We start from the raw sequence: 11,543 nt of genomic DNA on the forward strand, positions 1-11,543 counted from the left end.
GGCCGAGGGAGCTGGCGTTTTTCTGCAGACAGCTTTCTAGGTCATGTGCAATGGAACACTGTGACGGAAGCCAGAGCGCACGGAAACGTCGTTTACCTTCCCACCTATTTATCTACTTGCACTGGTATGCTTTCGAAGTGCTAGGTTGGCAGAAGCTGGGGCAGAGCAACAGAAGCTCACCCCATTGCACAGATTTGAACCGCTGACCTTCCAATTGGCAAGCCCAAGAGACTCAGTGGTTTAGACCCGCGTTCCTGCTAGGACAAAGGACCCACCTAGGTGATGGGATGCTGAAACTCCCCACCCGGAATTGGTACCAGCACCATGCAGTATATATTTTTTCTTTTATTTCCTTTTATTTAACAACTACTCTGTAGTACTGGTGACCTCAAAAGCTTGCTTAATTTTTAATTGGTCGTAATACTCATATTATGCAACTATTGCTGTTTGAATATTCCCCCCCAATGGACCAACAAGGCTGATTACTTTAATGAAAGATGATTAAATCCAGAGCTGCACAAAAGCTGCTGTCTGACAGAGCTTGCCCAGGGTAAAAGACATATAAATGGGACGAGGGGGACCATAGATCTGGGATAGAGCTCAAGCTTTGCACAAGAGGCAGTGAGGACCACCAACTAGGATGACTTTCAGAGGACTGGATAAATTAATGGAGGACAAGTCAAGCCTATCAATAGCTATGGAGGAGGTTTCTATTACCCTCGTGCAGAAAGTCTGCTGTTTGGTCCCTGGCACCCCTACCCCGTTCCCCCCCCCCTTTAAAATGGTTCAGGGAAATGGGATGAGAAAGACTCCTCACTGCTTTAAGCTCTTGGAGTGCAAGCCTTGCCACGGGCTTTGCGTGCCAAAAGTCCCAACTTCAATCCCTTGTGTGTCTCCAAGGAGGTAGGGCTGGGAAAGAAAGACTCTCTAAATCCTTAAAGAGTCACTGAGCTAGACGGATCAACGAGGTGGGGGAGACTTGGTGCAAGACAGCTTCCATCCCGTGCGATCATAATGCTGTGTAAACCTCCCGCCCTATATATAACAAAGCCACTCAATTCGGTGGCGCGGCAGGCTTCTGCTCCTCCTTTCCGCGCGCGAGAGGACTGGACGCCTCGCAGAAATACCGGTACAGACAGTAATCTGAACAGGGAACGCCTGAACTCCCAACGGCTGCTATTGCTGCTTCTGCGGCCATGATGAGGGGCGCCAAAGAGCCTTGAGGAGAGAGGGAGAGCGCGCGCGATTGGGCGGCACCTGGAAAGCGCCTTGCCAGCAGCGGAGCAGCATTCGCCCTTCGACGCGGTCGTGATGGTTACGGCTTCCTTGCGGGAGCGCGCGTTCCCTCGGCCCCGCCTTTCGGGGGGAGCTGCCCTGTTGTCCCCCCCGCCCAGCGCGCGCTCCCGCCCCGTGTGCGTGTGTCACGGCGGGTGTGGGTGTGTTTGTTTCCTGTTGAGCTCGGAGAACTGAGGAGAAAGAAGCGCAGTGAAAGCAGAAAAGTGTGTGTGTGAGAGAGACAGACAGACAGAGACACAGACACACACAGAGATAGTGTTCCCTGGCGCCAGAAGAAGAGGAAGCCTGGCTTTGGGGGACGCCTTCTCCGCCATGGGCCACTACTGCCTCCGAGCCTCTCCGCGGCCCCTGCTCCTGCTCTGTGTCCCGCTGCTCTTCGCTGTCGCCCGCGGAGCTCCCACGCCCGGGCCCGGGGAGCAAGGAGGTGAGAGAGACCCCGGCCGTGGCGCCCCTCGGGGGCAAGGAGTTGGAGGCGGCCGAGACCGCCCCGGCCCGCTCCTTTCCCCGCCCCTCGCCGCTTTGAAACGCCGATTGCGCGGCTCTCCAGTGTGGACGTGCCCTTTGTGGCCCCCGGAGGGCCCCTGCGTCCTTTCTCCTCTGCCCTTTCCAAAACAGCGCTTCGTTTCTGACGAGGAGCGGCGGCGCCACCGGGGCATGCCGTGATTTGTTTTATTTTATTAGCTTTATTTCTAATAATAATAATACTAATAAAGCTAATAAAATAAAACAAATCACGGCATGCCTCGGCGGCGCCGACGAGGAGTTTTACCCTCTGCGACACGTTGCCGGGGATCCGACGTCCGTTTGCCTGAAAGTTTGTTTTTATGGCCGCGTACGCACGATGCCTGGAAAGCCCGTTCGAAACTCAGCGATGGGAATGCGCGGGGGCAAACCCTATAAACCATGGGCGTAGCGGGGGGGGGGACCTGCCTCCCCAGTCAAGTAAACTTTAGATTAAAAATACTTAACTAACTGAGGTTATGTCCCGCCCCCAACATGAAGCCTGCCGCCCATGTTAAAATACTTACAGTATCTAACTGACCAGATACTTAGGTTCTGCCCCTCCTCCCCAAGTCACGGCTACGCCCATGCCCTATAACCTGAGGGCTGCAATGTTTAACTGACGAAAGGGTGCCTCAGCAATATCGCAGATTGGGTGCCCACCTCACCCCAAAATGTATCATGAATCCATGCATCTTTTATTTTTAAAAAATAGAGATGGAAAACTGTTATCTTAAAAAGGGGCTTCTTCTTTTTCTCACATGAAAGGGGATTCCTCCTATCACACCTGTCAACTAAAGCATGTTTCCTGCTTCAGAACTATTTTTTTACAGACATGCAAGTTTGATTGCCTAAGATTTATGAAATCTGGTGACAGCCCTAAAAAACTGTACTGGACATAGCAGCTTGAGAAAGCACTGGTGTAATCAGTGTCTTGTCTCTATTCCTGTCTGTATGCATTCCTTAAGTTGGAACTGAAGCATTAAATTTAAGGGAGTACAGTTGGTTTCTTCAGTCTCTGAATTTGAGGCTGAGTTCATTTGTTCAGTGAGCTAATGTTTATGTTTCAGTGCCAGGCAATAAATAGTTGCAGCAAAACTCTGATATCCAACCATGTGATACAGATTAGTTGCTCCTTAGCACACTTTGATCACTTGATTGTATAAAGAGTGCTATTGGTGTAGGAACTTCAGATCTATGGAGAAACTGCAAGTCCAAAGTTGGCTGTTGTAGTTTGTTCTGGTCTATTCATTGTGTGGTCTTCGGATCACACTGATGCTATTACTTAATTTCATGATGTGGCAAATTGCTGTCTGCATAAAAGTTTGTTTAGGGTTGAAAATAGTGGGGTTTTCTCTTATAAGCTTGAATGGCATTGTTACGCTCCAGTGGGTTGGTTTGTAAGAAGCACCATGCCATATGCTTTGCATACAGAAAGTACCAGGTTCAGTCCCTGCCATCCCCAGTTAGAAAGCTCATATGGTTAATGTCTAACTTAGTATAAGCTATCCTATATTTTTAGTGTCAGTTTTCACTTGAGTAAAACATATAATAGGATAGGGCTATAGCATTGCTTTCTTAGTTTACCTCAGTCACTAGTTCATTTGAACTGTGTATGGGCATAGGAGCATTTCACTTCCTTTAACCCAGATGTTTCCTTGGCCAGCATTTGCGACTGAGTAGACAACATTGTGCAGATGCTGGAAACTAAGATGAGTGCCCTGTTTCTAAACAACTTTCTTGAAATTGAACTAAACCAGACTGTGCCACGTGCTCAGGGTTGTTCTGTAAGACACTTGCTTAGAACGTTATTCTGTAAAGTTGATTGCTAAACATGACCTCATTAATCAACTGCACAATTGTACTGACACTAAATGTCGAATCTTAATGGCATCATATTATTACACCTACTTTGTGTACCTACCTGAGAGCGGTTCAGCACAGCATATATATACAAGTAAATAACCACAGTTTAGGACAGGTACCCCAAAACTTCGGCCCTCCAAATGTTTTGGACTACAATTCCCATCATCCCTGACCACTGGTCCTGTTAGCTAGGGATCATGGGAGTTGTAGGCCAAAACATCTGGAGGGCCACAGTTTGGGGATGCCTGGTTTAGGAGCTTCCTCTTTGCCTAAAATTTAATGTCTAAGAAATGATTGTTGCAAATTATAGGAATGAATTTTGGACTGTCTTAATTTTCTGTGCTAAAATAGGAAGTAAATGTTTACAACCATAAGCAACTTGGCTTAGATTCCTGGCATCAGGGAATCCCACAAACTACTACAAGTAGAGTTCAGCCTTATTTTTTACAATAGCAAAATATGTTATGGGAGAAAACTGCAAAATGAGGGACTAACTTAAAGCATTGTCAATTATAAACTAACACATCATTCATCTACTCTCTCACAGTAGGCTGCCAACAGTATACAAACAAAACTTGCGAGGAATGCCTGAAAAATGTCACGGTAAGTAGCATACAATTGCAGAATGCATCTTGTACTGTAACTTGAAATTGTATATGAGCCTGCTGTGTGCTGTGATGTTAAAGGCCAGCCCAACCCAGAACTGCTCAGGCACTCTAAAGTGCATCCACAGGGCTACCTATATTGAACCAAAGGTGAATGGTTCCAGAAACCCTGCAAATGCAATCTTGGTAGTCAAGATAACCCCACAATTAATTGGTAGTTGTAACCATGAGCTCGTATATGTTCATATTCACTTGCTTTGATATAGGCCAATTGGCTTGCTTTGATTTTATCCTTATCTGTAGGCTTGGGTTGCTGGGCTCTGAGCCCAGAAAAGGGGAATTATCTGTAAGATTTGGTTGTTTGCTATTTATGCCCTCATCTGGTCAGGTGAAGTGATGGAAAGTCCTGGCCAAAATGACGTAAGCCAAATCATCCTGGGATGAATAGATATGAGGCATAGGCACCACTCTTCATTATACAGTATATTTCAAATAAATTAATTAACTAGTCCCCTTCCTCAACAGACTTAAGTTGCAAGCCTGTGATCTCTTATTTGCAAATTGTATTGTGAAATCCCTCTTCCATTTCTTGAGAAATGTTTCTTAATCAGATGCTAGTTTGTCCAACTAAAAAGAAATCACTGTTAGTTGACAATAAGTGCAGATTCATGTTTAGGCAAGGAAAGAGGGGTCGTTAAGTACAAAAAGTTTGAGAGCCAGCATCTTTGAGTTATGTATGAACTGGAGATACCCAAGAAACATCCACTGAGTATTCGGATCTATAATGTACCAGATGTTGCTTCTGAGCAACTTCTCTATAACCTGGACTTGAGCAGGGGTTTTATACAAGTCTCAGTGTACTGAAGCATCCAGAGCTTGGTTGTTGTTTTTTTGCAGTTGTCTGGCTTTTCATATTGGGAAAATGCAGAAGGACTTATTGCATTCAAGTCTTATTTAAAATTTAGTCAAAATAGTTTTTAAGGGTAGCAGAATTTACTATCAGTTTTGGACAAATGCACTATTAGTTTATAGAACTTATTTGGACTCCCTTGCCATTCCCTATAGCACTGATGAGGAACCATTTTCAATAAAAAGCTGCATTCCCTTCTGGGCAATTTCTAAGGGATCACATGCCAGTGTGGGCAGGGCTAGAGGCAGAAGTGTGCATTTTACTTTTGTACTGTAGGTTTGCTTCTATACACATTCATGCATCACTTTCTGTTCTCACTCCAGGCAAGCAGGAATATTATTGGAGTTCCAAGGACACATTCCAGCCAGGCAAAAATATTTGAGAGCCAGATAAGAGAACAGTGGAAGGCTGCATTTGGTTTCCAAGCCTGAGGTTCCCCATCTGTGCCTTATAAGCACAAAAGATTTGTACTAATCACCCTGCAAACAGATTATGCAAAAAATGGCATCTAAATATGAACATGAGGGCTTAATTTGGGAAGTGTATGTGTTATTGTTGTGGCTATTTGACTGCACAGTCTTTTAATGTGCCAGATGCATTGTTTAGAAAGCACTGCAACTATGGAGGTCCTAAAGGTGCACAGTGTATAATTCTGAGTCTTGGAAAAACAGCTTCCAATTTGCTGCCTCTTTCTAGAAGAGTCTGAATCTAATGTTAGTCCTTGACCTTTAGGTGCTTTTGACAGGGTACCCTTTGGGTTCACTTGTGCTGATCACAAGAACAGTCTTCCTTGATCACTACAGTTTTCTGCTTCCATCTATAGCCACTTTATACAGTTTATTTACTGTTCTATTATAGTTCCCAGTTTCCACATGGTAAGAATTTTATTTGGTACTAATCCAATGCATATGTAACAGCCAACTATATATTTTAATGTGGTTGGGGTTTTTTTTTGTGTGGACATGTTAAATGTGATCATGTGTTTAACACAATGAGTAGTTTGTCTCTCTGCTGAATTAAGGGAAGCTTGCTTCAAGAAAGTACAAAGGATTGCAGTTCTAGACTAAACAAGTTTTTATGACCTTTTAAATGACCTACATGTTGATGCTTTTTCAGATGGGATTACTTGGCAAAACAAAACTCAAGAGGACCTAGTGCTTCAGTAGTGCGGTGTTGGGACTAAGTTTGAAGCAGTGCTCTTGAATTCTTGGCAATGCCCTCTAGTCAATAAGATTACATAGAAGCAACATTGATAATGTTGGCATACAGTTGTGTTCCTTTCGCTATCTTTGGGCGATACCCAGCTAGTTCATTCTCAGAATAGGCTGGTTGAAATCAGTGGCTTGAAGTTACTTAACATATTTCAGTGGGTCTTCTCTAAGTATGGATATTGCCCTTCAACTTTATCCTACTCAGCTGTTTTGTTTGTTTGTTTGTTAACCGGCTTGTTGTATTTACCACCTCTTCTTTTCCCAGTGTTTATGGTGCAGCAGCAGCAAACAATGCCTGGAATATCCTGTTCGAAATATCCTCCCGCCCAGTTCACTTTGCCAGTTGAGTAAGGCCCGCTGGGGTGCCTGTTGGGGTGAGTAACTTCCAGGAATACTGCATGTGTCATTGGCATTGCCATTTTCTCTATAAACAATTCCTGGATTGCTTCTTGGATGCAATAAATATTCCTCTTCTCAATAACTTTCTTTAATATTATTTAAGGTATTATAAGTAAATGTATCAGAAGTTTGCAGTCTCCTTACAACATGGGCAGATCAAGTTACTACAGCTTACAAGTTGATAGAAAGGAATGGAACTCCTTTACTTGCTACCAACAGCAAAATGTTCCATGAGGTTATTTTACAGGCAGAGATTTTTTTTTCCTGGATTTTTTTCCTGGATTAAACAGCAAATCATTACTGCAGCAAGATCACGGGGATTCTTTCTAGTTACGTTCCTATATCACAGCAAAGATATTAGCATTTTTAGTGGTTAGTTAGGTGTCACTAGGATAAGCAGAGTATGATGATGCTTCTCCCAGTGTTTTGGTAATTAGAAGGTAAGCAACTTCTGAACATGAAGATTCCATTATGCATTTTGTGTGTGGTTAGTAGTTTTGGATAGTAAATGCATCTAATCCTTAAAAAAGAAAATTTAAAGCTATTGTGGTAGCAGAAGGCTCAGCATGATTGACATCCTATAGAGGACATTGCCCATGCAATGGCTTATTTGTATGAAGCTGCTGCACTTAGTTTGTCCTCCATGCTTTAACTGGGCAAGTTTGCAGTGATTTGTGTAAAATAACTTTAATTTTGAAATAAATGACAGGCCGATTTTAAATTCAGAGTTTGTTTTTTGGCAAATGGCTCACTCACTACTTTTCTTGTGTTATATATTTCAGTGAATTTTGAAGCTCTCATAATTACAATGTCCGTGGTGGGAGGAATAATCCTTATTGCTCTTTGTGTTTGTTGCTGTTGTTGCTGCAGGCAAAAAAAGAGCAGAAAGCAAGTATCTGAACATGTTCTTATTTTTTATAACGTAAATACCAGTAATATACTTACCTTAATGACACCCCTCAAGTTATGGCAAACCTAATCATATATGTCCTAAATGCTCTTGTTTTGTGCAGACCTGATAAGGAGGATGAGAAAGTTGCCCGAGAGAGAGAACAGAGAAGAGTAAGACAGGAAGAGAGGTAAGTTGCTGTCAACCTACAGATGTTGTCAGGCCTGCTGCCACCTTCCCTTTTGATGTTAAGACCAGATGTTTGCAGAAAACATCTGGAGTAACAGGTTGTTGCAGGTGCTGTTTATACATTATTCCTCTGCTGTGATACTTAAATGTGTTGGCCTTGGAGGACTCCAGTGTTTATAAGCATCTGGTTATATTGTAACCTGCTTGAAGGTCCTATTGATGAAAAGCACTTTGAAGATTCTATTGGTCAAAATACAGGGTATAAAATTAATCTTGAATGTAGAAGAAGAAGAAGAAGAAGAGTTTGGGTTTGATATCCCGCTTTATCACTACCCGAAGGAGTCTCAAAGCGGCTAACAATCTCCTTTCCCCTCCTCCCCCACAACAGACACCCTGTGAGGTGGGTGGGGCTGAGAGACTTCAGAGAAGTGTGACTAGCCCAAGGTCACCCAGCAGCTGCATGTGGAGGAGTGGAGACATGAACCCGGTTCCCCAGATTAGGAGTCTACCACTCTTTACCACTACACCACACTGGCTCTCAGTAGGTGGTTGGGAGCTGTCTTCTCACTAACATAATTTCCTTCCTATACAAAATTATTCTAAATTGCAAACATCTCATGACATGTTATATGTCTTGCAGGAGAGCAGAGATGAAATCAAGGCATGATGAAATCCGGAAAAAATATGGTAAGTGCCAATGGCTAGTTGTCAAATGCATAAGATACTTCATCTTAGTGTGCTATATGTCAACATGTGATAGTTATCACTTCAACTCATTACCAGACGGGTGTCCCACAGTTTCTGACTGGCCTTGGTAACCAAGCCAAAAAAACCCTGATTGCCAGCAATCTCTCCCATCTGTTGCACCTCCACACTAATGTTAGGAAATAAACCCTGCTCCCTAACAGTTCAGCTGTTCAGAAAATACTAAAGGCACTCTGCCATAGCTGCCAAGTTTTCCCTTTTCTCGCGAGGAAGCCTATTCAGCATAATTTCCCTTTAAAAAAGGGAGAACATGGCAGCTATGCACTCTGCCCTTAGTAAGGGTACAAAACTGACTGGAGTTTATCTTCTCTAAGTGATTTAACTGATTTTTCTTAAACTGTAATTTTGGGGTCACGGAGAGTCGGACACGACTAAACAACTAAACAACAACAATTCTGATAAGCTGTCGTCAGCTTTTCCTTATTATTATATCAGTACCCCTGACACAAGAAACAATCAGTTCTGGGTTAAGCCAAAATGTTATATTATAACTCTTTAAAATACTTGTCCAAAAACATGTTGCAAGAAAGGAGTTTGTTGTTTCTTTACCAGATGCCACATTCTGTGGAATATTTGGATAGCCAAACCATTGACAAATGCAGTTCACTAGACTTTGATCCACCCACCACCCCCCCCCCCACTTTCATGAATACTGGCAACCACTTTTCATTGCCTCCCCCTGGCTACTTCCTTTTCGTATTTGCCCCTCACCAATATCTTTGATCTCTGTGTTCTAACCAGATGTTATTTTTTTCCAGGTTTGTTTAAAGAAGAGAACCCATACGCCAAATTTGAAAACGACTAAGATTTCTTTTGAAAAGCCAAAGTAAGCTCTGCCAGTGCTGTATATAGAATGTGTAGTACAGCTGCTAAGAGATCCAGTAAATTGCATGCCTTAATTGCAAATGGAAAATTGGTCTTAATAGAAGACAGCTGTTAATATACAGTGAGATAAACGAACAAGCCAAACATACCTCTGAAAACCAGATTGCCTAGCAGGCTGGAGATGTTAGAATTTTTCTTCTTTCTGTCCTGCAGGTGCCTGTGCTCTTATATGTATAGTATAACATAACTTTTGTTTGCTGGTCAAATCTTGGAACAAATTTGTTCATGAAGTGGAGAGAGACAGTGCACATTTCTTGTTGCCAATCTTTTCTATGGTCAACAAGTTATAGCTGTTTTTAATTGAAGGGTAGGAGTTGGGTGGTCATCTAAAAAAAACTAGGTGGGTAGGCTATATGAAAGGAACATAGGCTTTAATTGTGCCACTAGCAAAAAGTGCCTAAATCTATCTTTAAAAACATTTTGTTTGCAGCACAGATGTTTTTATAGTGGGATTGTGAAGGTTTGCACTTTTATATATTAATACTTTTCTTCTGTACTACATATGCATGTTCCTTCTGTTCCTCTGCCTCTTTTAAATCACTTCAACTACAGAATTAGACTGATTTATGTTAGTAACAGTGTGATATGAATGTTTTACTGGTGCTGATTAAATGGCTGCTTGTATTGGAATTTTAAAGGCTCTTCTTATATTTAAGAACTTTGTACTGCTTGCAATTAAGAAGTTGCCAAATACCACTTGTATCTGAAGCAATGTATAATCTTGGAAAGAATCCCCTTAGTAACCAAATCAGAAGAATGAAAAGGTTTCTTTTTTGAAGTAAAGAACCATAATGAAGCCTTGGGGTTGATTTCTGCTGCCTAGAGTAAGGCCTGCCAATAAAATTTTGGCTTGATGCAATAGCCTGTTTTTCTTCAGGCTTTTCTACGTCAAGAGTCCTATGCACTGGAGTTTCTTTATGAAGACAGATTAATAAGGAAAGTAACTTATTAATGTTTACTGTCAAGTGGAAGAGTGGATTAAAACAAAACCGTGAAATAATGATTTGGAAGCCTGGCTGCACTTGGAATGTATAAAATTTGTTTCCAAGGAAACTTTAAACACTACATTTGCCTGGAGTGAAATAGCACCTAGGTCATAAACACAGAACTTGTGAAAAATGTGGAATGATATTGTCATTTCCCCCACCCCAAAACTGAAAGCATTAGATAGTATAGAGAAAGTAAATGTCTGACTTTCATGCCCATACCCTTCTAAAAACATTCATACATATGGAGGTATATTAATTACTGAAGTAGTAAAATTCCATTGTAATCTTAAACTTTATATATGTTGTCAAAGTCACACAAACGTTATACTTTCTATTCATTTAAATATCTTTACTCCTCTGTTGACATCTTAAAAACAAGTTGAAATCTGCTGACAATGCATAGTAAATTCCAGAAATACAGGATATTGTATTATAAAAACTTTCATATAGTTATTCTGCCGTATTAACAAGTAAAATCAATTATTTACTGCAGCAAAATTTGTAATTATTTACTTAATAAAATAAATATTTAATATCTTACGTCTCTTGGCATTCTATCATTCTGTTGCCCTCTTAAGCAAATATAAATAATGGGGAATTATTGTACCACATGGTCATACAATCTCCCTTTTCTGAAGAATATGAGTATGTTGCCCATCTTACGAGTGGGTAGGGATGTCAACATCTGAAGAAAGTGTTTAGTGACAGAATCACAAATTTGAAAACGAAAAATGCTTGGCTTATGCTGTGTGTGTGTGTGTGTGTGATCTATCTCTCCTCGAAGAGAGGGTATGACTGGCTGGAACTCTGAACAGGCTCCACACTGCAATGTTTTGTGGCAGGTCCCACATACATCTATAACATCCTCAGGTTGTTGGGGCTGGCAGCCAGTCCAAGAATAAAGCCTGCTACCAATATATAACATAGTGGAAGATGGCCTTGAGATGGGAAGCGAATGAAATGTGTCCTTTATTCCTTCTTACTCTGCCGCCCCCAAGAGGGCTGAACAATAATACCTTTTGGGGATGGGGATACACT

At 41.9% G+C, this 11,543-nt stretch overlaps 1 protein-coding gene across 1 annotated transcript; it reads left to right on the plus strand.

Moving 5' to 3' along the window:
- The first annotated feature begins 1,459 nt into the window (after window positions 1-1,459).
- PTTG1IP (PTTG1 interacting protein) lies at window positions 1,460-11,045 on the plus strand. Its single transcript, XM_035133682.3, has 7 exons — window positions 1,460-1,720; window positions 4,211-4,266; window positions 6,655-6,763; window positions 7,571-7,676; window positions 7,802-7,867; window positions 8,507-8,553; window positions 9,390-11,045. Exons 1-7 carry the CDS (start codon window positions 1,609-1,611, stop codon window positions 9,434-9,436), a joined length of 543 nt encoding a protein of 180 aa, XP_034989573.2. The 5' UTR covers window positions 1,460-1,608; the 3' UTR covers window positions 9,437-11,045.
- Window positions 11,046-11,543: the final 498 nt, after the last annotated feature.

Source organism: Zootoca vivipara, chromosome 5 (genome assembly GCF_965207765.1).
Source record: "Zootoca vivipara chromosome 5, rZooViv2.hap1.1, whole genome shotgun sequence".
NCBI lineage: Eukaryota > Metazoa > Chordata > Lepidosauria > Squamata > Lacertidae > Zootoca > Zootoca vivipara.

Excerpts from the sequence above, each read along its gene's own strand:
- PTTG1IP (XM_035133682.3), top strand. The coding sequence starts at position 1,609 with ATGGGCCACTACTGCCTCCGAGCCTCTCCGCGGCCCCTGCTCCTGCTC. Across the intron at positions 1,721-4,210 it reads CGGGCCCGGGGAGCAAGGAG|TAGGCTGCCAACAGTATACA; the intron begins GTGAGAGAGACC and ends ACTCTCTCACAG. Across the intron at positions 6,764-7,570 it reads CCGCTGGGGTGCCTGTTGGG|TGAATTTTGAAGCTCTCATA; the intron begins GTGAGTAACTTC and ends TATATATTTCAG.